Source organism: Channa argus, chromosome 9, assembly GCF_033026475.1.
Source record: "Channa argus isolate prfri chromosome 9, Channa argus male v1.0, whole genome shotgun sequence".
NCBI classification, from domain to species: Eukaryota; Metazoa; Chordata; class Actinopteri; order Anabantiformes; family Channidae; genus Channa; species Channa argus.
Genome location: NC_090205.1, coordinates 24,933,501 through 24,958,742, shown reverse-complemented (window position 1 = coordinate 24,958,742; position 25,242 = coordinate 24,933,501). Strand labels below are relative to the sequence as shown.

Sequence of the window (25,242 nt, the reverse complement as noted above, 5' to 3'; positions counted from 1 at the left end):
GACAACTGTGTCTGTCAGAGTCTATGATTGAACTTGTATAGAGATAACCTATGTACAGCTATAGGTCATAACGTCCATGTAAATGAAAACATTAATATTCCCTCTGTAGAGCCACTAATGCAACCGCAAGGGGACACAAGCCAGTGTCTTCTTGTTCCAGTACCAAGTCTGGATAAATGCAGAGAGCTGTGTCAGGAAGGGCATCCGACGTAAAACACATGCCACATTAAACATGCGAATCATGACTTTTACTCCAAAAATGACTTCTACACCGGTTAACAAGGACCCCCACCGGTGCTGTTGACCTACAGGGTACCGGTGGAAATTGGGCTACTGTTGGTCAAAGAAGGAGAGTAGGAAGGTGTGTTCGTAGGCAGAGAGAGAAGAGGAAAGCTAAGAATGTAGGACTGACAGTAGGGACTGTGAATGTTGGGAGGTGATTGGTGCAGATTTCAATGGACATGTAGGTGAAGGGAACAGAGGTGATGAGACTGTGATGGGCAGGTTTGGTCTTCAGGACGTAACAAAGAAGGACAGATGGTGGTTGACTTTGCAAAGAGGATGGAAATGGCTGTAGTGAACACTTTCTTCCAAAAGAGGCAGGACGATAGGGTGACGTATAAGAGCGGAGGTAGAAGCTCTAAGGTGGACGACCAAAGAGGAGGCTCATTCTAAATTATGGAAAAACAACAATTTGTACACACTATTGAAAACATGATTATGAATAGTATATTTTATTGCGGCTAATAGATTCTTCTAAATTGAGATTGATATATTAGTAGCCTACATCATTGTGCTCATTTTACTTGTGCACTGATGTTTCTCTTACCGTTAGTCGGTGGTGGGGGGGACCGACTCTGGGAGGGGAGTTTCCGTGCCACCGTCTTGAGTTTCTTTGCCACTGTTTTACAAACAGTGGTGACTGCAACTGAGCGGATAATGTTGGAGTTGGAACTAACCGAAATGACATGGAGAGCAGACTTTGGAGGAGAAGGTTTGAGCGACCATTAAACTGATTGAGGAAGAAGGACAGAGTGGACTTGTTTGGTCTGCGTCCCTGTGATGCGCAGTTTCATTTCTGGAGATGTTCACGTCCGGCTACAGTTACAGTTTAAGGATCTGCAGAATGTCCAATGTAAACGAGAACCTACACAAAACCTGCAGCGTAGATTTGATTCACAAACATAAATCAAGCTAAAATGTGCACTTTTAAATTTGTCTTTTCTAACATAAATGTGAACTGCAAAGTCCTCGTTGTTGTACCAACCTGAAAAATATAAAGAGATAAGTGCCAACTCCATAAGTTCGCCTTTTTTTATGATGGTTTTATGATGAAACAATCTCCCTCTGCAAATTTCAAGAGGTCAGACAAGCCTGCAGTACAACATGCAGTTGCACATTCTGGACACTGTGCATTAATTTCTGAATACAGGTCACGACCACTTTAACAGTTTGTTTGTCACCTATTACATTTCTGCCAACCTTCAGGACTTAAAGGTGAAATACTGAACAACTAGGCAGACATTCAATGATAAGCAACCTGGCCTCCCCTCCTCCACTTTAAATTCAGACACACACGCTTTTGCGCACATACAGCACACACTCCCTCAATTCTCTGCCTCGGACAGAGTTTGGTGCTTCGTTAATCTGTGTGTAAAAGTGCATCGTACAGCGGAATTCCCCTTCCCCGCTTTTCACTCTGAGGAAGTTTGGTGTCCTTCTGGTTAGAGGTTGCAGGGAAACTATTTTGGGAATGGATTTCACTGATTAAAGCCAAACTTGTGTGTTGGAAGAAACTAGCCACAGACTAAACATACTGAAAGACAGAAGATATGTAGCTTGGTTATTTTTCACAGCAAGAGTCCAGAACTTGAGCAGGACTGTCACTTGTTTAATTTGACATTCCTTGGTTTGAAATCAGAGGACATACTAAATATTTTTTTTTTTTAATAACCTTGAAGTAACACACTCGTAGCTTACTAACAGTTTGGCTCTTTTCCAGATGAAACCAGTCTATCCAATGTGTGGGACTGTAAGAACAGAGGGGTGAATGGCACACAAAAAGGACAGATTGTCTGGAGGCTGGAGCCTGGGCCCTACTTTATGGAGCGTAAGTTACCATACGCAGTCATACTTCTAGAAAAGAAAATACACTCTATTGGTTAGTTTTCTGACATTCTATCCAAAACACATGAACTCTTCCATATTTAACAGTATAACTGCAGTGTGACCAACAATAAGCATAAGGATGTTTGCAAAGTTTAAAGGGCAACTTCAGCAATTTGTAACTTGCTCCCCATGGCTTTAGTTTAGTGTGTAAATATACAATAATGCTTTTAAACTTCTCTCTGACTTCAAATCTGTCTCCTCTTCTGTCTGAAAATAGCCTCCAGATGACATCACTTGGAGGAACCTTCAATGTAGATTAAGTCATCGGCTCCTACTATGGAGGTTGTGATCGTGTTCAAACTGCTTTTCCAGAGCTCCCCCAGATGATATTATCTGAATTACAAATGATGTAAAAAAAATCCTGCAGGTGATGTCATCTGGAGGCATTTTTCAGACAGAAGAAGAGAAATGTTTCAAAATATGGAAGTCAGAGAGAGCTTTAAAAGCGTTATTGTATGTTTAGACCCTAAACTAAAGCCACTGGGAGCAAGTTGAAACTTTGCTGAAGTTGCCCTTTAACATGTATATACAAATAATTAAGCTTCCATAAAAACATGCATATTCAGTAGCTCTTTCCTGCCTCCATGACAGCTGAGACCAAGATCTGTTTCAAGTACTACCATGGAGTGAGTGGAGCCCTGCGAGCCACAACTCCCTGCATCACCGTGAAGAATCCAGCAGTCTTGGTTTGTGTGTGTGTGTGTGTGTGTGTGTGTGCGCGTGCCTGGGTGTGTGTGTTGACTTCCTAGATATGAGTGAAAAGCCTATACTTGAAAGTGTTATTCAATGCCCAATCAGCTCATTAACCACATTTCAACACAGAAAAAAAGCTAAGTAAATAGAGAGGAAAACCTATGACTAATGGTGGTGGTTCTCGCAGGAACACCACATTGTTTGTACACCCTGCTTCATGCGGTCTAGTTGATTGACGAGCAGATCCTCATATACACTATGACAGAATAATTGCTAACACTAAGTGGTCCATACATCCAATGGAATTATCTACGCTTAACGAGAAGTGTATCCTCACTGCCGTACTAATAACTAATTACAGTAATATGTGAATTCAGCAGGACGAACAGAGGTGTGTATTAGTCCGATGCTTGGAATCTAACTCTGCCTTGTATTGTCTCTTCTCTCGCAGGTGGAGGGGCTGACAGAGCAGGTGGGCATTGAGCATCCTCGGAAACTGATCAGCTTCACCTTGACAGGTGTGTTGAGAGGTTTTTCGTCTCATATTTTATTTCAAAAGATTTCCAGACTTTGGGATTTTACCTGAGAGGTGCAATCGCATCCTTGTTTTTGTCTAACAGTCCCTTTAGGAAAATCTAGAGTAAACTAGGGCTGTTTTTAGAAAACACAGTTGTCTTGGAATTTAAATGGTAAATGGTTTCCTGACAGAGATAAACAAGGAATGTCATCATTTCTCTATTGAAGTAAAGCAACATTAGGATTATTTCTGCAAAGCAGCACGAGCAAGAGAGATGTTGATTGGCAGATCGGCCCTCTGGTCATCATTGCTTTCTGTTGTGTTGTGTTGCAGATCTGCGAGCCACTGGCCTGAAGAAGGGCATGTTTTTTAATCCAGACCCCTACCTGAAGATGTCTATCCACCCGGGGAAGAGAAGTGTCTTTCCTGTTTTCAGTCATCACGGACAGGAACGACGATCAGCCATCATTGCTAACACCACCAACCCCATTTGGCACGGAGAGGTACTTTTTACCAACCAGAGGACACATCAAGATTATATTTACAATCCACAATAGAGAATGTGTTGACTATGTATATTTTTTCCTCCCTGCAGAAATACACATTTGTAGCATTGATGACAGACATCCTGTACATCGAGGTAAAGGATAAGTTTGCAAAAAGCAGACCAATCATCAAGCGCTTCCTCGGGCAACTCACTATCCCTGTGCAGCGACTTATTGAAAAAATACCTGGGTGAGTAATAAATAAAGCAACCCCCAGCATCGGTTTAGTCAAAAACACATCACGTATGATCTACTTTGTTACTTCATTTAATGTGTATCATGTCACATGCTCAGAGATGTGTCCACGTTGGATCGTAAAACATTAGTTTCTTGCTTTGTTCATCTGTCCAGTGTCCAGCCCGTGACCTTCTCTCTGTGCCGCCGTCTGCCCACCGAACATGTAAGTGGCCAGTTGCAGTTTAAAGTGGAGCTCACGTCGACGGGTCCTGATGGTAAATCTACCTTTACATGGTATTTGCATTTCATGTTCAAAATGTATTTGCTTTAAACGTGTTTGTTTTCAACACCTGTTCCACCTACTGCAGGGGCCTCTCCTGATTCTATTATTGGCAGTTCATCATTGAATGGGGCTCCAGGGACTCCCTCCGATGACGAGGACCTGCCACATAACCTTCCGGGGGTAGTTTCTGCAGGGCCCTCTCCTACTGGCTCCCTGGGTTTGCAAGGCATGTGGGAAGGTGGGGCCACAGCCTGCCCAGAAAAGGACCTGTCTCTTGTCAGAGCAGAGACTAGATTTGTGGAGCCGGAAAGCTTCTCTGGCCATGAAATGCTCCAGAGGTCACTCAGTGAGGGGCTGGATGCTATTGAAGCCCCTAAGGGTCCTGGAGAAAGGCCCCTGGGTGCAGCATCACCCAAATTGTGCTCTAGTTTCCCCACGCACACAAGGCTCAGCGCTATGTTGCATATAGACTCAGATGAGGATGAAGAGAGGTCAGGGGCTGCTGACATTACTCCGGTGCCACTATCACCCCTGCTGATGAATGGAGAACCTCCAGATGTTGGCGGCCCAGACGAAGACGACGCCTTTCCTGAGCTCCAACATCAGAATGAGCAGCTACAGCCCTTAGTGTTGGAAGAGGGGCCTAGGGGGGCAGATGCTGTGACAGAAGTGGTGCCCTCTGAAGTAGAGGTGGCCCTGGAGGTGGAGGTAGGTCTGGACCTGGAGGATGTTTTGGAGCCTGATGTCTTTTCTGAAGTGGAGGAGGCTCCTTTCTCAGAGGCTACATCACAGAATGCTTTGCCAGAGGGTGGAGAGGTGCCTGGGGAAGGAAGGGTGCCTGGTGAGGACCCTTCATCAGAGATCGATACCTGCTCCATGGCAACAGCCCCGCAGACAGCATTTTCATCATCTGAAAGCTGTCCGATCACACTGACCACTGCTGTTGTGAGTTAATTATCCGTATGTGGAATGAGCTTGTATTACTACAAAAACGTCCCTACTGGGTCTGTAACTAAGAAATGTATCCACTGATGATTAATCTGGTGATCATTTTCCTAATTAACTGATTGTTTACTACGCATAATGTCTGACAATAGTGGAAAGTTTGCATCACGCTTTATCAGAACTCAGGGTTAAAATAAAGAAACAGCAAACCTAAAATACAACCTTCCGGAATAAGTGATTTCAAGGAAATAACATTAGCTGAAACCTAAGATATTACTATACAAAGACAATTAACGTGTATTTATGAGCAGCTATTGGATATTGTTCAAGCTGCTCTGTGGAATTTTCTTGTAACAAAGCAAAAGTTGTGTTAGCACTCACCAAAATGCACTCTGCATATTCCTCTGACTGAACTGCTTCTTTACATGTAGATGTCGGCTCTGCAGCTGAATTTCAGCAGTGTCCTCACAGTGCCCACACTGTACTTAGCACTGAGTCCCTCAGTAGCTTCGCTGTTTCTGTGATGCTGCACTGAAACACTGCACTTTGAAAAGCCAACATTTTTTTATTCCAGCAGCTAGTTGGAAAGAATTTTGCCTCCTTGTCTGACTTTCGTAGTCAAAGACCTACGCCCTGGGATTTTTCAACAGATGTTTCATGATAGTTTCCTTTGAGCTGCCACTCCTACAAACCTGTGCATTTTTGCATGTAGTCAAACGTCTCTCTCTTTTGTTGCCTTGGTGATGGAGCCAGCACTGTCTCATACTGTGAGTTGCCGATGGGACTGACTGATTCCCTGTAGTTCAGAGCTATTTTTTTTTTTTTTTTTTTTTTTAGAGCTAGGGCTTGTTTACAGTATCTTAACATTTAGTACCACCTCTGCCACTTTCTGTCCATTGTTCTAACTGCTCATTTTACGGGATGTTTTGTAGGAAACGGAGGAGGGAGCAGCAACAGCCATTGATCCAGGGGGAGACGTCATTTCGATCACTCCACCGACCATTAAAGCTTTAGACGATGAGGGGGGTGGGCGAGCTGTTATCGGCGAGGCTCAAGTAGAGGCTCCGGCAGCCAGCGAGCAAGAGGATTTTGAGGAGATCGGGGTAAGGAGGCTAAGCCTGCAGGCTGCCGGCAGCCTGGCTGAACAACAGGAAGGGGAGGAGACAAAGCCACATAGGGAAGCAGGGCCTGTGGACTCAGGGCAAGTTACCACAGAAACAGATGGAGAAGGAGGTACTGAGCTTCAAGTCACTCAGTGTTTGCTTTTTTTGCAGAGGAACGTTTTAAAGTCATAAAAGAGCCATTCAACAAATTTTCCATAAACTGTGTTACGTGTTAAAACCCAACTTCCCGTGTATTTCGTATGCTGTGTGTTCAGGTGCCCATGTCAATGGCCATCCTGTTCGTTCGCTTCCTTCTGTTCGTCACGACATCCACCGGTACCAACGTGTGGACGAGCCTCTACCTCCCAGTGAGTGTGTGTGTGTGTCTGTGTCCACATGTGCCCTATTGTCTACTTTATCTTTACACCAGCTCTGTGTGTGTGTGTGTGTGTGTGTGTGGGAGCGTGTCTTTGTGTTCTTGTGCCCGTGTTTCTATGTGTGTCCATGTGTGTCCATGCACTGACTGACTGCACATAAAACCGCAAATCGCTGACCTCAAATTAACCCCAAAGAATAACAATTAGCACAATAATTACTCGCTCTGAAATGAGAAAGGGTGGAACAAAGTTGGGAACATCTGAAGGGATTGCAATAATGCTCAGTCCACTAGCTCTAGACTGATATTCTTCACATTGATAATTTGCAAAAATGTTTTGGAGGACATTCACGGTTCCTAGTGGTTAAATTCTAATGGCTTTTATAATCTTTTGACTGATTATCTACTGAGGTTAATGTTTTTAGTTTTGAGCAAAAGGGAGACAATTTTCAAATCCATGGCTATGAAACTTTGTAAAAGCATTCACGTCTCCCACAGGATTCATAGTAATAATTTGAGGATCCTCTTCAATTTCCTGTCGTGCAAAGGTTAAAGCTTCATAAATTTGTCCATTACTTTGGTTTATCTAAATGCCTAAAAAGTTAATGACAGCCCCACCAGTCTCTGTTATACTTTGTGTTTAGTGCTAATTGGCCGACATTAGCAAGATGCTAAATGACAAATACTGCCATCATAATGGTCATAGATATTATTAACGCAACATCAATAACCAGGTCAATGTCAAGATGTCACACAGCTGCTAACAAGTCCTTTTATGAAATCCTATTTTTAAATGCATTTCTATAGAATATATTTTTTAAAATATGTAAAACAAACAAAAATTCTGTTTATGGATGATCCATAAATAAAGTATATTTATTTTTGGATAAAGCTATGAGATTCATTTTTGGTTAGTATTTTCTTTAAAGGATTGGTTTGCAGTTTTTTTTATAGTATATCTTTAAGCAATAACCAGGTGCCCACATGTACATTAAAACAGGCCTTAATTCTTATCTGCTGTTCATTCTGGCCATGAAGAAATCACTTCTCGAAGCCCTGACAATGGAAGTGATGGGGACCAAAATCCCCAGTCCTTGTTTTGTGCAAAAATGTTGTCGTCTGAAAAAAATGTTTTTATTGTTTTATGTTTTTGTGCCCAAATGGAGGAGTGTTGATTATGGCTCACATCATTTACTGTACATAGGAACAATCTTTTAGTGGATTGATGGATATGATGGATAAGTTAAACCTCTTTCAGTGTTCATGTGGACACCTGACCGATTTTTAAGACACACTTGAAATTGAAAAAGCATCTTTTCTGTTCTCCTGAGGCATTAAACACCTACTTTGTATCCATTATTAATTGCCTCTCAGACTGGGAGGCTCGCATTGACAGCCATGGGAGGATCTTTTTTGTGGACCATGTGAACAGGACCACCACATGGCAGCGTCCAACCGGACCTCCAGCCCCACAGGGTCTGACTCGTTCCAACTCTATTCAGCAAATGGAGCAACTCAACCGCAGGTAGAACCGCTTTGTAAAGGGGATATACTACAGTATAAAGTATGGTTGTTCCAACAGTAAACACTACTATTAGAAGTACTGCGAAATACCGATTCAATGTTTCACTGAACCACAGGTTAGGTTTATTATTAGTGTCTTAACGAACTTGAAAAATAAAACAAAACTAGTCTGGTTGCAAAAATATTCATTTCGAGACCTAATTTTTTTTTATTATTTCTCTTTTATTGGAACTATGCCCAACTGCACTCAATCACAGATATCAGAGCATCAGGAGAACCATAACGAACAGCGATCGGTCAGAGGAAAGCTCAGTCGACCTGCTGCCCGAACCAGAAAGTGAACTGATGCCCCACTCAGTATCTGGTGAGTGTCAGTGCAAAGTACAAGCAAATACAGGAACAAGAAAGAGATGCTTTTCCTTTATGTTATCATGAAATAAGCTGCTTCGATTACTGTCTCCATGTTTCAAGGCTCAACTCGTGTGTTCATTCTGTTGCAGAATACCGAAGAGAAAGCGCAGTCGCTCACGCAAGTGGACGCTCACGTCTCTCCCTGCTGCTCCAGTCCCCCAGCGCCAAGTTCCTGTGCAGCCCGGACTTCTTCACCGTGCTGCATTCAAACCCTGTCAGTGCAGCACATTCACGAACATCTCACCTTTGACCCTGTACTTCTACATTGTCCTAACAGTTTCTTGTATCCAGCTGTCAGCACATAAACAGACATGTTCCCAATATCCCTATTCATGTGTTTTACAAACATATTCTACACTAAATGCAAATACTTTTGTCCACTTAATAATTTGAGATTTGTATTGAATATTATAAGTTATTTAGATAACTATTATAACTTCTTTTTTCAAGTAGTTCTATACATATTACAAAAATGCTTAAAAATCCTTTTTGAGAGGCTTTGCCTCATTTGATCCAGACCCACTGAACAGCACAGGTAGCAGTGCAGACATGTTCGTATCTAAATGTTTTTGAGTGAGGCTCACCCTTCTAACCAATCAGAGAAGACCAGTATTACTGATTGGCTGGTAAATAGTGCACCTTTCTATTTTTTGTGATTTCATAACGACTGATACCTTCAGGGCTGTGTGGAGGAGGTGGAGCATAAAAGAGTGTAGCAGAGCAGGGAAGGGAGGTTTGGGTAGAGCAGAGTGGTTTAATTGTAATTGTCATGCAGCCACTGGTTGAATATTGTAGCTTTAAGTGAGTGCGAGCATTAGATTCAAACGTAATCCACTCTACTCCTCCCAGACCGGTGTCTCTCTGCTCAGCTATAATCTACCAGACACTTCAGGTAGTTTCCATTAAGAAGTTAAGATAATTAAGAATGCTCCAAAAATGACTGATCGATCACAATAACTGAAATTCAGTGGTAGATTTGGGGAAAATTTTGGTTGCAGCCTTAGCGTTTGAACGCTGACAATAAAACATTTTACATTTTCAGTTGAATCCAAAGTCAAAGTCAGACATTTCAGATGAGATCCGACACTATTTAATAATTTAACCACCAGACATATTTCACATTGAATTCGAATTCAAATGAATTTGCTGCTACTGACAGTGTCTTCCATTAAAGCTGTTGTCTGTCTCTGTCCAACCACCTAATTTCTCTGCCCTCTCTGCTCAGAGTGCCTACCGCATGTTTACGAGCAACACCTGCCTGAAGCACATGATTAGTAAGGTGCGTCGGGACGCTCACTACTTTGAGCGCTACCAGCACAACCGCGACCTTGTCAGCTTTCTCAACATGTTCTCCAACAAGCAGCTGGAGCTTCCCCGAGGGTGGGAGATGAAGCACGACCACACTGGGAAGGTGTGTGTGTGAGACCCCTTACTTTGGATTAATTTAACGCTGAAGGTCAACTGAATCCAGTGATTAAAAACTGTTCTCAGTTGTCCTTACTGTCAGAGCCATGTATCACTGCATGCATCACTGTACAAATACTTAGAATTGTGTATTTTAGTGTACATGGTGTAAACATAGTAGAGTTTATCCATGCATGACTCCAGGTATGTATATCTATGTCAATCTTCAGCCCTTCTTTGTGGATCACAACTGTCGTTCGACAACCTTCATTGACCCACGGCTGCCCCTTCAGAGTTCCCGCTCCACTGGGCTACTGGCCCATCGCCAGCATCTGAGCCGCCAGCGCAGCCACAGTGCTGGGGAGGTAGGAGACTAGCTACCATTGCAGCACTTATTACTTGGAGTTTATTTCAGCCGGACACTTCAATGCTTCGCCAGTTGGAATAAGAAAAGTCTTAGTAAGTCTCTGCATGATGGGCACAGGAAATAAAGTAATTCTGTCAGAATGTGCATGTACATGGGTTCATGTACAGTATAAGGTAATGAGAAGTTAGTGGATTCCTGTGTTGCAAGGAAATGAAATACAGACGTGCATGAAATGATGCTTTCAGGAGCTTGAGGCAAATCGATAATCTGAGATAGATAAAACATAAACCTTTTAATGGAAGAAATGACCTAAACATTTCACAGTGTCAATTTGGTCAATGACATGTTTTAAGAGGATTCCTAAAATACTTTTGAACAGTCATCTCAAATGATGAAATACTGAAATGATAAAATGTTCAAGTATGTGTAAATCTAAATATGTCAGAACATATAGGGGCAATTTTTGAATTTGTTTTAGAGCATTTCCATTTAAAATGACAGAATATGGGGCATGGAACATGTTATTATATCTTATTATTATTGCTCTGGAGCTGTGTGTGTGTGTATATATATATATATATATATATATATATATATATATATATATATATATATATATATATATATATATATATATATATACACACACACACACATCAGGAAGAAGGAACAAGAGAAGCTCAAGAAATACCAAGGGCTGAAAGAGGAGTTAGACAAAATGTGAAGGTGGAGGCTCAAGTGGTACCCAAAGTAATAGGAACACTGGGGACTGTGATCCCCAAACTGGGAGAGGGGCTCCAGCAGATTCCAAGAAGAACATCTGAGATCTTTGTCCAGGAGTGTGCTGTCCTAGGAACAGCTAAGATACTGCGCAGGACCCCCAAGCTCCCATACCTCTGGTAGAGGACCCGAGCTTGAAGGAATAGGACATTTAAAATAAATGATCCGTTATGTAGTATATTATCATACACTAATATTATCATACATTTCATCTTCTGCTGGATGAACTCATGCTTGCAGTGTCTTCTGGTCTTTCTGGTATTCAGCAGCTACAAACACAGCAGCCCTGCAGTAGGTCTTTTTTCCTTCCTCACCATAATTACTTCTCCTCACAGAACATGTGTAGTCATAACTTTTCAATCCAGGGACCTTCTAGCTGTGTGCTGCCCCACTAAAATGAAAAATGACCATGATGCAGCAGTTTGCATCCCTCGCCATAATTTGCAATAAGCATAAATATCCATGAATGAGAGGTTTCTCACTAATGGTCAGGAGCATGTAAAATGAAGGTGAACTCGAGGTCACTGATGGGTGATGACTGGCAGATGGATCAGTCTCAGAACTAGGATGCGACCTGAACTGTAGCGCTTCCTTTTGTCACAGGTAGTAGACGACTCTCGGCAAACCAACCCTCCCCTCATGCCCCGTCCCTCCAGCACCTTCAGCGGCTCCAGTCGGAATCAGTACCATGATGTGGTGCCTGTGGGTGAGTCAACCAGAATCACATGTACATACTGTACTGTGGGCGTAGATGCTGACGTGAAGTGTAAACACACAAAAAACCCAAAAGTCACTTTCCTAAATCTCTCACCTTCCTCCAGGGTACAATGACAAAATAGTGGTGTTTCTACGGCAACCCAACATCTTTGAGATACTGCAAGAAAGACAACCCGAGCTTGCAAGGAACCACTCGCTCAAGTATATTTATCTGAATTTCACTTTCTCTCCCGTCCTCTTATTGTTTTCACCAGTCAACATGAATGTGTGTGTGTGTGTGTACTATATGTGTGTGTGCACAGGGAGAAAGTGCAGTTTATTCGCAGTGAGGGAGTCAGCGGTCTGGCTCGTCTCTCCAGTGATGCCGACCTCGTCATGTTGCTGAGGTGAGTTATTGTGTGTATTATTATGATTATTGTGATCATTAAAGAATTGGTTCAAATGTGTCCTGAGTTACAATTCGTGCTGATGCTGTGCTGTTGTCTTTAGCTTATTTGAGGAGGAGGTGATGTCATATGTGCCGCCATTGCTCCACCCAGGTTATTGCCTCTCGTCTCCTCAGAGCTCCCCTGGTAAGTGAGTCTCTTTCTCTGTCTCTCTCTGCCTGCCACAACTTTATTGGCACGATTCCCTACTTTTCTCTGTTTTATTAAATTCTTACCTCACCATGAGATATGAGCTGCAATGTCATTGCATTAAATAAAAGAAAAGATTTCATATATAACACAGGTTTTCATGGCTAAAATAACAACTTTGGACCCTCTCAGCAGTTCTGCCAAGCAACAAAAATATTTTAGCACAAATATTAATTCAACAATACTGTGAAAAACAATGCAAAAGCCTTATCTTCTGTACTTCTGTTCTTCTTTACACACTGCATGTCTGCATGCTGAGCCTTCCTCTAACCTTTACTAAAGGTTCAATCTGTTGCTCGGTTCAACATTTCAGGCACTCAGCGAGCCAATGCCCGTGCTCCTGCTCCCTATAAACGAGATTTTGAGGCTAAACTGAGAAACTTCTATCGAAAGCTGGAGACCAAGGGTTATGGCCAAGGACCCGGGAAAGTCAAGTATGTTTAAATGCTACATAAAATAGGGTTATGGACAGATTGTTGTATTTAGCATAGATTCACCGAAAATAGCTATGTTGCATGTGGCTGGTTTATGTCCACATTTACTGTTTTAAACTACACACAGAACAATTCGTGCACAACATGTGGACATGGGTAACATTACATTTGGTTTTTTATTGTTAAAGGATGAGTCAAACTACATGAAAAGACCGAAAAACAACAATGACTTAATGCTGCTTAGTATTATATGGATCCAGTGGCTGATAAATCTTTTTACTCTGACTCACATTGCTGCATCATAGTACAAGAGCTATTAAAGTGACATCAGTGAGGCATCATTACTTCATCACGGACATGAGGACATGATGTGGATTAAGTCACCTTTGAAAATAGTTTGCAATAAATGGGCAGCTTTCTCGTGTCTGGAAGTTTGCAAACATTTTAGGAATTTCTTTTAAATGAAATGTTTATCAAAACATATTTCCTCATAAGAACCAAGCACACAGTGATCATGTGGGTCTTTTATGGAATTAGTTGCTGGGGTCAGTAGTGTTTTAATGTTAATTCATGACATAATATTAACTTTTTTTAGCTGTGCTACCAAATGTGTAACCACCACAGGGGACATGTCCCCTCTGAAATAATTGTCCCCCAATTTTTTTCCTAACCTTTCATCTTTTGCCTTCAAAGACAAAAAAAAAAAAAAAAAAAAAAGTTCACCTCCTAAAAACATAAAACTGGCTCCATAATGCACTAAATGTTCGCTGAGATCCTCCTGCTTCATGCTGCTAATTACAGGTCAACCAGCAACAGCATGTGCACTCAGCGCAGGACGAGAACAGAGTTTTTGACTGTTTTGTATCATCAGCCACACACACTTGATCACTCATGGGTCTAACTCTAAGGTTAAACACACTTTAAATTGCAGCATCTCTTCTGGTAAATAGAAATCCTGTTACTCCTGGTACCTTGTGCATTAAGTGAGGCACCCGGTAATTGTCAGAGACAGATATGGTGAGCTAGACAGAAGTGCTTACGTTTCACCTTTTTACAAAATATCCCCAGGTTTGCTCAGTTACTGTAAATATGACAAAATTCTGCTGTTGCTTCACACCGTGAATAAGAAGAGAAATACATTCAATGTTGTGTTATGATATGGGCTGCATAGTTTTTACTTACAATAACTCTCGCACGTGTACATACAGGTGGTCCCCCTAAAGTCTAACTAAAGATTTTACCCTTAAATACCCGTAAAGTATTTAGTTTGGCCTTGTTGTATAATTGATCAGAATACTACAGCTAAAAATATATGAGCTGATTCAAAATAAAATAGTAACGTACGAATTGCAACTGGTTTTCACAGGAGGTCTAATAATATTTGTTGTGCTTGTGTGTGTTTTTGTGTCTGTGTGGGTCTGTTTTTCCAGGCTGATCATACGCAGGGACCACCTTCTGGAGGATGCTTTTAACCAGATCATGTGTTATTCCCGTAAAGACTTACAAAGAAGTAAACTCTATGTCAGCTTTGTAGGCGAGGATGGGTGAGACACATTTTATTTTCATTTTAATCAATATTATTATCATGCTGCAGCCAGTGCAAGTATAAAATGTGTGTGCTTGGAAGATGTAATTAATCCAGAAGAGCTTTGCTGAGCTTGCATTCTTTTTTGAGATTCACAACATATATAGTAAATACGCACACATCTGATAAATCCCAGTGATTCTACAGTTTTTTAGTGACTAAGCAGGTGTTTGGGAAAACTGCACATAACATGACTACACGGTATTATGTTATTTGTATTGCAGGCTGGACTACAGTGGCCCCTCCAGAGAGTTTTTCTTCTTAGTGTCCAGAGAACTGTTCAACCCGTACTATGGCCTGTTTGAATATTCAGCCAATGACACATACACAGTCCAGATCAGCCCCATGTCTGCGTTTGTAGACAACCACCACGAATGGTGAGATCTCCACATGTCCCGTATATACAGTAGCAGTCTGTCTGTCTGTCCATGGTGTGTATGTTGAAGTTGCACTTGCCGCTTCGCTGACAGTGAAAGTGTCTGCTCTGACTGCTGTGTGCTGATCTCAAAATAGAAGCAATTTGCAGGTTGCTGTGTGGATTTTAGATCAGCAGTCTGTTGCTCACCAGTCAGTTTTCCTTAGTGAAATTGATTGGATGGATGGATGGATGGATGGATGATCAGTCTGACGAATGGATGAGCAGACAAAAATATCATAATATCATAGGCTAACAAAAGACAAAAACAGTTGTGCGTATTACATGGAATATGTCACCAGTATTTAAAATGTGTTACATTGTTGCTGTAAAGGTCTAAAAATGATCTGAAGATACTCTGTAGGCTGATCCAGTTTTGGTGGTTTTGTCTGTATTCATCTGGACTTCCTGTATTGTGCCTAGGTTTCGCTTCAGTGGACGTATCCTGGGGCTGGCTCTAGTCCATCAGTATCTGCTGGATGCCTTCTTCACTCGGCCCTTCTACAAGGGGCTTCTTCGCATGTAAGTGCCTCAGCTTGCCTCCCTCTGAGCTCCCATTCCAGCGTGCAGGGCATCAACAAGGCCTTTCAGTCAGACCCCCTCAGCCATCAGTTGGCTGAGTTTCCTATCAGCAGGAGCTGCAGCGTTATTAATAGCTTTGTCCAAACAACCTAAAATCCGGGCATATGGCTGCACTAAGGACAGATGTTTAGGCAATAACAAGGGCTCTTAACCTTTTTCAGCAAAATGGACCTTTCTTGGCACCATTACTGTGCAGATAAGCATTTATTACATAAATAGAAATATTATGCATCTTAATGAAAAACACATAGTTTCTAAAAATAACAGAGAACTAAATTATTTCATGCTGCTCTGACAGAGAGGTGCAGAAAATGTTGCGTAAGATGACATGAATTTTAAATTTTTTGTAGTTCATATTAAAAAAGCTGCTTTTTTTCATAAAGAAAAAACTAACATTATGTCCAGTTACGCTGTTCAGGAAGTTGACCTTGAACCCCATGTTGCATTTTTAGCCATCACAGGCGTTTAACCCATTATTACCTTGTAAGCTCTGTGTGTCTTTTGCCTGTGCTTATGCAGCCCATGTGACCTGAGTGATCTGGAGTTTCTGGATGAGGAGTTTCACCAGAGCCTCCAGTGGATGAAGGATAATGACATCGAAGACATGCTGGACCTCACCTTCACTGTCAATGAGGAGGTTTTTGGACAGGTAGATAAGTGACTGAGGAAGATCATTGGGCCTCATTCACCAACCATTCTTACAAAGAAAATGTGACATTCTGAGACTCTGACATTCACCAGTATTTTGCCATTTTGGACTTCAGAATCTGTGCAGTAAAGACCACACTTCCTCATATTTGAGGTTGGTTATTGCATTTTCTTTGATTCTACAGTTCTATTATTACAGGATAACGATTGTACTTTTAATATCAATAATGTTTAGAATTGTCATCGTTTCACAAAGCATAATGGTCCGAGCCAATTCCCCTTGCATTTGTTAATTAGTTTTATAATAAATACACATCTCTTGCACTTTTTCTGCTGGGATAGGCTCCAGCCCCCCGCACAACCCTTAACAAGATAATAGATTAGCTAATGGATGGATGAACGAAAATAAATCTACTGTACAAATTTCAGGTTTCCATGTCTGCCTGTGATTCTGCAGATTACAGAGAGAGAGCTGAAGCCAGGTGGAGCTGGTATCCCTGTGTCAGAGAAGAACAAGAAGGAGTACATTGAGCGAATGGTGAAGTGGCGTATAGAGCGAGGAGTGGCCCAGCAGACCGAAAGCCTAGTCCGAGGCTTTTACGAGGTACAGCACAAAAAGGGAAATAATGAGATGTTTGTGGCTGCGCAGCATAGCTGAGAGGCCTGTTGATTAATAACAGCATTGTTGTGTCATTGAGAATTCCCCCATTTTGACTAGCACAAACTCAAGCACGTGCATCCTCACACTCACCCACACACACCCTCTCAGTGACATCTGGCGTTTGCAGTAGTGGATGATAATGCTTTGAGCTAGCATCACAATTAATTGCTACTAGAAAGGCTAAAAATATGTATGATCGAGCAAAAAGAGCAAATGACAAAGCAGTACTGAATTTCAGGGAACTACACAGGGTCGTGTTAGCTCTTGAGTAGAGGCCTGTGTTCAGTGTTTGCTCTTGCTCTGGCAGCACGACAGATTCCTGGGTGTTTGTGTGAGATGTGTCTGTGTTAGCCTACAGGCCCCGGTTTGCCAAACAAATCAAATCCTAAATTTACTGTAAACAAACTGATGGAAACTTTTTCCTCATCAGTGTTTATCCTTCTACCATCTGTCCCACCGTATGACTCCACTGTAAGGATCGACAGAAACTGTGTTGTGTCAATGCTCTGAAATGTCTCAAACATTCTGATGTGAGTGTGTGTGGAGGAGGATAAATGAATAGGCTCCACCATATGCTTATCCATGTGTTCCTCCCGTGTGTGTGTGTGTGTGTGTGTGTGTGTGTGCTAGGTGGTAGATGTGCGACTGGTGTCTGTGTTTGATGCCAGGGAGCTGGAGCTGGTGATTGCAGGCACTGCAGAGATTGACCTGGCAGATTGGAGGAACAACACCGAGTACAGAGGAGGTTTGTAAAGCTGGAGGGAGACATTAGAGCACAGATGTGGACACAAGTGTTTGCAGCACATTGACAGCAAACCCAGCTGCAAACAATGGCTCTGCTGCTGACATGTTTGTTGGTGCAGTGAGGAGTTACCTCCAGAGAACATCTGTACTGTAATATCGCAGAGGAGGGTTGGACTATTTCTTGTTCTTTTCCTGTCCAAGAATTCAACACTGCAGTCTTACTGGCCCCGTCGGAGGCTGTATAAACTGACAGATGTAAATAACTCACCTGATACTGACTTAAACAAGTCTAAGCATGTATGCAGCTGTTGGACTGTTCCCCTGCTATTCTAGTCAAAGTGGTCAGTCAGATGTGTAAGCATCTAATGGATCTACATTACTACAACAATACCATTTTCTCATATATATATATATATATATATATATATATATATATATATATATATTAAGAGATATATCATGACATGAAATGAAGCCTGGGTTGTATCACGTATCTTAATAATTTCAGCTGGGTCTTTTTTTATGGGCATCAGGTCCGAAAGGTCTAATGAAAAAGAAGCTGTTTTGGAGGTTCATTCAACAGTATGTGAGAAATCAGGGGTCAGAATATCTCAGTTTCTTTTCAAATAATAATGAATCTATCCATTTTAAATCACTGATTGATTTGGATGCAGTAGTACCACATTTATCATCAATGTGCTGTAAATGTACACATGTCTAAAACAGAAAAAAATCTCAGCATAACATTTTTATACTATATTCAAATTGTGGCTGCTGACGAATAAATGATTCTCATAGCACAACCAGGGCACCACATAGCTGCATTTAGTGGTCGTGATCGATGTGGTATAAGCAGAGTCGTAAATATTCTGAAGTGTAAAATTGTATAAGATATTTGTTTTACTTGTACTATACGCTGAGCATCTGAAACTTACATATAGTATTGTGCATAGTAGTCAGGTGCAGGTGCCAGGGCCCAAAGCATTTATTAGAGATCACATTAAAAGGTTTTTTAAGGGTCTAGCCAATACAATTGAAAAGCCGCCAGCAACAGGGACTGGAGATTTCAAACTGACAATCAGCAGTGACTCATTGTGAGGCTCTTTTAATAGACAAATCGACTGAGACAAAAAAAAAAAACAGCTCTAGCCATTAAACATTAAACAGCAGAGCCGATTCAAAAATCGCACCAGAGAAATGGAGGGGGGTGGGAGGTGGAGGAGAGGAGAGAGCAACAGGAGACAGAGGCCATATTTGTTATTCGTCTGACTCATGCACCTTCATCATTTATCCTCTTTCAGGTTACCATGACAACCACATAGTGATTCGCTGGTTCTGGGCAGCTGTGGAGAGATTCAACAATGAGCAGAGGCTCAGGCTGCTGCAGGTACGGGCATGTGTGGGTGACAGCGTGCACACAGGCTGCCACCATGTGGAGGCTGGGTGTCATGCACATTGGTGGTTACTGCGCATGACAGTGTGTGAAACTTGTGGCAATTTCGTGTAATTTTCAGTGCTTTTTTACAATAACATATTAGAACATTTCTACTAGTTTTAACAAAAGGAATATCCACAATGTTTTAATGTACCTTTTGTGACCGTTGTGTCCTTCCTGTCTCTAGTTTGTTACAGGCACCTCCAGTATTCCCTACGAGGGTTTTGCCTCTCTACGGGGGAGTAATGGTCCCCGTCGGTTCTGCGTGGAGAAGTGGGGAAAAATCACCTCCTTACCCAGGTAAGATCACTGTCCAATAGCATGAGTATGTAGCCAATCAGACAGTCATGTGTTTTAATATTTTAGCTTTTTTTGTGAGATTAATTTTAAATGTTTTAATGGGGTTAAATAAGTACAAATGAGGAAATTTATTGCACACTGTCATATGTGTACATATGGTGTCACATTAACACCACTGGTTTCAATCTTGTGGGGCCAAGAGGTCAGATAAGGCGAATATTTATGCAGTGTCCATCCTGCTGTTGTGGTCAGTGTGTATTCCCATTGGACTTTCTCTGTGGGTTTCCTCCCTCAATGCAGAGACATGCAGTTTAATTGGTGTAATAGTTGTCTTTCTCCAAGTGTGGCCACGTATTAGCAGTGTCCGCTGAGATTTACTCAAGGCGCACAGCAACCCTCTAAGCATTAAGGGCAGCTCATGGAAAGATAGATGGATATTTTCTCACCACAGCCAAATAAGTGATGGGATGAATGTGACTGCGGTGCAGGAGGTAAACTGGTCGTCCATCAATGCCACGGTTGCTGGTTTGATTCCCAGCTCCTCCAGTCAAATGTCGAAGTGTCCTTGAGCAAGAGCCCCAACTTAGTTGCTCCCAGTGAGCATTGGCCACTCATCCCCCATTGGTGTGTGTGTGATTGTGAGTGTGAATAGGTGAATAAGAAGCAGTGTAAAGCACTTTCAGTACCAATAGGTAGAACAGCGCTAAATAAGTGCAGACTATTTTCCATGACTATATAAACAGATTTAGAAAACCCCAGGTCCTTTTGAATGTACAGTTCATCCAGAAAGTATTCACAGCTTAACTTTTTCCACATTTTGTTAGGTTACAGCCTTATTTCAAAATAAATCAAAGTCAATAATTTCCTCAAAATTCTACAAATACCCCATATTGACAACGTAAAAGAAGTTTGTTTTGAATCTTTGCAAATGTATTAAAAATACAGTACAATAAAAATCACATGCACATAAGTATTCACTGCCTTTGCTTAATACTTTGTTGAGGCACCTTTACCACCAATTACAGCCTCAGGTCTTTTTGAGTATGATGCTATAAGCTTGGCACAACTATCTTTCGGCAGGGTCGGCAGTTTTTCCCATTCTGCTTTGCAGTACCTGTCAAGATCCATCAGGTTGGATGGGGAGCATCGATGCACAGCCGTTTCCAGATCTCTCCATAGATGTTCAATCGGGTTTAAGTCTGGGCTCTCGCTGAGCCACTCAAGGACATTCAGAGTTGTCCTTTAGCCACTTCTTTGTTACCTTGGCTGTGTGCTTAGGGTCGTTGTCCTATTGAAAGATGAACCGTCGCCCAAGTCTGAGGTCCAGAGCTCTGGAACAGGTTTAATCAAGGATATTTTTGTACATTGTTGCATTCATCTTTCCCTCAATCCTGACTAGTCTCCTAGTTCCTCGTTTTTGTCCTTTTTTCCTTCCTTTTTGTTTCTCATGGTCTGAGAGTCCTTCAGGCAGGCTGTCATGTGCCTTTCACTGAGGGGTGGTTTCTGTCTGGCCACTCTATCATACAGGCCTGATTGGTGGAGTGCTGCAGACATCGTTGTTCTTCTGTAAGGTTCTTCTCTCTCCACAAAAAAAACGCTGGACCTCTTTCAGAGTGACCATTGGGTTCTTGGTCACCTCCCTGACTAAGGTCCTTCTCTGTAGATTGTTGAGTTTGGCCGTCCGGCCCGCTGTAAGAAGAGTCCTTATATTTCCAAACGTAAATCAACAGAATTTCCCATAGGTGGACTCCAATCAAGTTGTAGAAACATCTCAAGGATGATCAGTGGAAACAGGATGCACCAGAGCTCAATTTTAAGTGTCATGGAAAGGTCATGAATACTTTTAGGTTTTTTATTTTTAATAAATTTGCATAGATTTAAAAACAAATTCTTTCACGTTTTCATTATGGGGTAGTGTTTGTAGAATCTTGAGGAAAATAATGAATTTGATCCATTTTGGAATAAGGCTGTAACATAACAAAATGTTGACAAAGTTAAGTGCTGTGAATACTTTCTGGATGCACTGTAATTGATTAAAAATTCTCTCTACCACCATCTGCTGTTCGTGTGAATGAGCATCGATTAATCCGGAGGGGTGGTGCGTTTGAAATCTTATGGTTCTCAAACGTGTAAAACGTGTTAAATACACAGGGCTAGCAGTAACTAGCCCGGGAGGGTGGCTTTAATGCTGCAGCACCAATTATCAGCGAAGTGTGGTCGATCGGTGGATTTAATATGCAGGCAAATAGTTTCTCACACATGCCCAGTTGGTGTTTGAGAACCGATATGCTTCGGTAAATAAAATAAATTCTTTGAAAACTGTATTTTGTGATTACTCGGATTGCCTCTTGTTTTAGGTGTCATTTAGTTGAAGATCTGAAACCATTTAGTGAAATATTGTAAATACAAAAACTGACGAAAGCATCACTTTCTCACACAGTTGTATAAAGATGACACTGATGAGTCATCTTGACATCCATCTCATCACTCTCTTGCTGTGTGTCTGTATGTCTCCACAGGGCTCACACTTGCTTTAATCGTCTGGACCTCCCACCTTACCCTTCCTTCTCTATGCTTTACGAGAAGTTGGTCACTGCTGTAGAGGAAACGAGCACGTTTGGTTTGGAGTAACCTCAGAACAGCTCACACCCAGGTTCAACTCAAGACAAAACCATGTGGAAAACCTACTTTCTCTCTCGGGAAAGACATGGAAAATAAAACCAATATCCTCAAATGGCAACTAACCACCCATGGAGAACTCTTTTTTTTTGTTGTTGTTGTGATTGTTGTTGTTTTCTCCTGCCCGGTTTTAATCACTCGGCACCCAGGCTTTGTTCCGGCTTTCTGCCTTTCTCCTTCACTTCTGACAGAGATTATTCAAGTGAACACCTATTGAATGAAAGGCAGGGAATCAGAAGATGGTTTGAAAAGCTGCACAGTACAATTTATTGCATTAATGGTAAGCTTTGTTTATTGAGCCACATGTGTGCTTGATCTCTTCTGTTAACTGCCTTGGTTTCCCTGATTTCTGCACCTCAGAGACAGCTGCTCGAAAACCACAAAGCTCCCCTTTCCTTCTCTGGACCTCTAAACTGTGTCCTTCCTGCACTGGGACTGCAGTGTTGTAAAACTACAACATACACTTTTGCACAAGAAACACACTAACATCGGACATTTTATTTTTATTGACCGAACAAACCAGTGTTTTCCCCCAAGGATTTTTTTTTTTTAATCAGCATGGAAATATTTGAAAGTTTAGACTTTTGCCTGGATGTAGGCTGGTCCCCACAACCTATCTGAGAGCAGGGGATACACTGGTGTGCACAAACACACGCAGATAAATCAACTAATCTAAAATAGAAAATAATTTGTTCCGACAGTTTGCATTTCTCAATATGAAGGTCAATCAGTCAGAAGTCATCCTTGACAACTTCCTGGATACTGACGGATTGGAATAGTAATGACGGGCTATAGTCAGGACTGTTATCTTCAACATTACAACATCAGCGCCCTTACAATAGCATCAAAAGTAAAGAGACATCTAAAAAATACAGCTATTTTTATGCAGACAATTAACTAGGACACCTAGAATTACACACACAGGCCTGTGCATACAGTGCGAGATTAGCCTTGCGTCTTTCAGGTGATCTTTCTTATATAGTAACTCACTCCAGCCCAGTATACACACACATACACACGTACTGACACAGTCAAATAGAAATGCAGGTTCCTGTCTTTCAAACTGTTCCACACATTCATCTTGAGCATTTGATGCAATTTCTAACACAGACAGATGACAGCAACTCATAAGTATGAAACACAAGGTCTTTCTCACTGATGTAATTACCTCCCACCCGTGAAAGTGATGAATGTACTGAATCAGTGACTGAATGTATGGACCTCAAGCAACTCCGTTTGGACGCCAGTGGACAGTCTTACAGCAGCCTGAAGAAGAAACATAAAGTGGAAAGTGCAGAGAAAGAAAATCAAATGTGACACGGTTGCTTGAGGAATGAGGATGCACTTCACTCGAGGTTGACATCGGATTAGCTCTTGTCAGTTTAAGGACGCAAGCCTGGTGTCACCCAGGTTCCTTGTCAGGCCACAGTGGCGGGATTTTTTTAGTGCCTCTTGGGTCTCCCTGGTGTTAAACTAAACTTCAAGGGAAGCTATTTTCTAACTGTGTAAAAATTTGACCAGATCCATGTGTCTCACAAATCAAATATGATGTAACTGTAGAAGCTGTGGTTTCAATCCCCATAACAGATATCAACAGGAAGACGTGTTACCATTACTATAATATTTTACACTATATAACTTATTTAAAACAAAGAAGCAGGAATTTCTATGGAAGTATGTCGACAAAATATTGATAAAGCACAGTTAATATTTCGAGCACTACTCAGTCTGCAAGTCAAGCTAATGATTGGCATTGTTCATTTTGTAACCCTCTATAGATTTATGTATTAGTTACATCAAATTGGAAATGTTATCTGATTTTTATTTTCTGAACCAGATGTAAGATTGTCTTATTTCCTATTATTTTCGTATTTGGGTTTAACAGATTTTTTACAAACAAATTCATTAAAAGTATTATTACAAAAAACATTTCTGAATGTGGCTTGCTGTGACTTTTGAGCCATAGAAAACAACCTGTTAACTATTTTTAAAACGTGGAAAATACAGAAGACAAATCCATGCTGTCTGCTTGCCCACGTACCTGCAAGAGTGCAAACTTCAGATACAAATGCATCAGGCATCAACACTGCACTGGCAGTGCCTACAGTCTACACCCTCATTAATATTTGGGCTTCAAGCAGCTTTCTGTATAGGATCTCTGAGTCTCATGGACTTGGAAGATGAAGAAATTTGTCAAAGATCCTGTAGCAGACATGCAGACATGGTAACCAAGAATTGGCCTTAAGACATGAGATAATATTTATTTTGTTCTTAATTATTTACTTGCAGATTGAGTAGGGCTTGAAAACTGATTAATGCTCTCAAACCTTTTGTTATTGATGTACTTTGATAGTTTTGTCCCTTAGTGAATGACATAAGAAGGTGTTAAAATGATGCTGTCAAGATCAAGCATCAGTCTCCAGGGCTGTATAAATATAGTACTTAGAACCTTTGGCATACAACTCCATGACAGGCATTAGTTCTGCCCTGAAAGCATGTGAGGAAACATTTCTATAACTTTTTAAATGCACAATCCAAACCCTGAAGACCATTTTACTCTTCCCACCTTCCCACTGTGTAACACACACACACACACACACACACACATATACACACTCTCACTCAAACACTAATTTCTATGGGTTGCATGCAAGATTACACCTACTGTACAGAATCTTCTTGGAACTAGACCACGGGGGTTTGGAATAGTGGTAGGCAGCCCCACATGGGATGGGAGATGTGGAGGCAGACCTTTGTATCCCATCCCCTCTCCGAGCTCAATACTGCATGTGGGATCCTCTTGGACGGCTCTGTGAGCTGTGCCAGGGCAGAAACCCCTAGATGGCGTTGTGTTATAGCTTGATATTGCATGCTGAAATAGTGCAACACACTGTCCTTACTAGCTTTTTTTGCATGAGGATATCGCTATCCATTCAGACAAAAGGGGTGAGGGAGTGGGTGGAGTTGTTTCACTGTGGTTGTGGCACTCACTTGAGGCATGCAGCCTTATGCTTACCTGCCACTGTCACATCTCGATTGTTCATGTTTATTGGGACAAGGAGTAGAAGTACCTGCTAGTGTCTTTTAGTTTTAGCTACGGGAATGGAAACTGC

The 25,242-nt window shown here is 41.6% G+C and overlaps 1 protein-coding gene across 3 annotated transcripts in view; it reads left to right on the top strand.

Moving 5' to 3' along the window:
• The window catches only part of hecw2a (HECT, C2 and WW domain containing E3 ubiquitin protein ligase 2a), a 35,910-nt gene extending 11,165 nt beyond the window's left edge, over window positions 1-24,745 (top strand). For 2 of the 3 annotated variants that reach the window (XM_067514848.1, XM_067514847.1), the window contains exons 3-30: window positions 2,003-2,110; window positions 2,761-2,855; window positions 3,314-3,380; window positions 3,713-3,882; window positions 3,975-4,114; window positions 4,276-4,376; window positions 4,470-5,329; window positions 6,262-6,562; window positions 6,708-6,800; window positions 8,183-8,333; window positions 8,590-8,696; window positions 8,833-8,957; window positions 9,969-10,154; window positions 10,378-10,512; window positions 11,880-12,000; window positions 12,116-12,212; window positions 12,314-12,397; window positions 12,501-12,583; window positions 12,960-13,080; window positions 14,511-14,624; window positions 14,890-15,042; window positions 15,504-15,602; window positions 16,182-16,311; window positions 16,768-16,914; window positions 17,602-17,716; window positions 19,017-19,102; window positions 19,338-19,450; window positions 21,970-24,745. In XM_067514848.1, coding sequence (XP_067370949.1) covers window positions 2,003-2,110; window positions 2,761-2,855; window positions 3,314-3,380; window positions 3,713-3,882; window positions 3,975-4,114; window positions 4,276-4,376; window positions 4,470-5,329; window positions 6,262-6,562; window positions 6,708-6,800; window positions 8,183-8,333; window positions 8,590-8,696; window positions 8,833-8,957; window positions 9,969-10,154; window positions 10,378-10,512; window positions 11,880-12,000; window positions 12,116-12,212; window positions 12,314-12,397; window positions 12,501-12,583; window positions 12,960-13,080; window positions 14,511-14,624; window positions 14,890-15,042; window positions 15,504-15,602; window positions 16,182-16,311; window positions 16,768-16,914; window positions 17,602-17,716; window positions 19,017-19,102; window positions 19,338-19,450; window positions 21,970-22,081 — 4,214 coding nt within the window. In that variant the 3' untranslated portion in view covers window positions 22,082-24,745. The remainder of the gene's footprint in view (window positions 1-2,002; window positions 2,111-2,760; window positions 2,856-3,313; window positions 3,381-3,712; window positions 3,883-3,974; window positions 4,115-4,275; window positions 4,377-4,469; window positions 5,330-6,261; window positions 6,563-6,707; window positions 6,801-8,182; window positions 8,334-8,589; window positions 8,697-8,832; window positions 8,958-9,968; window positions 10,155-10,377; window positions 10,513-11,879; window positions 12,001-12,115; window positions 12,213-12,313; window positions 12,398-12,500; window positions 12,584-12,959; window positions 13,081-14,510; window positions 14,625-14,889; window positions 15,043-15,503; window positions 15,603-16,181; window positions 16,312-16,767; window positions 16,915-17,601; window positions 17,717-19,016; window positions 19,103-19,337; window positions 19,451-21,969) is intronic. The other variant, XM_067514849.1, reaches the window with a different exon arrangement.
• The last annotated feature ends 497 nt before the right edge of the window (window positions 24,746-25,242 follow it).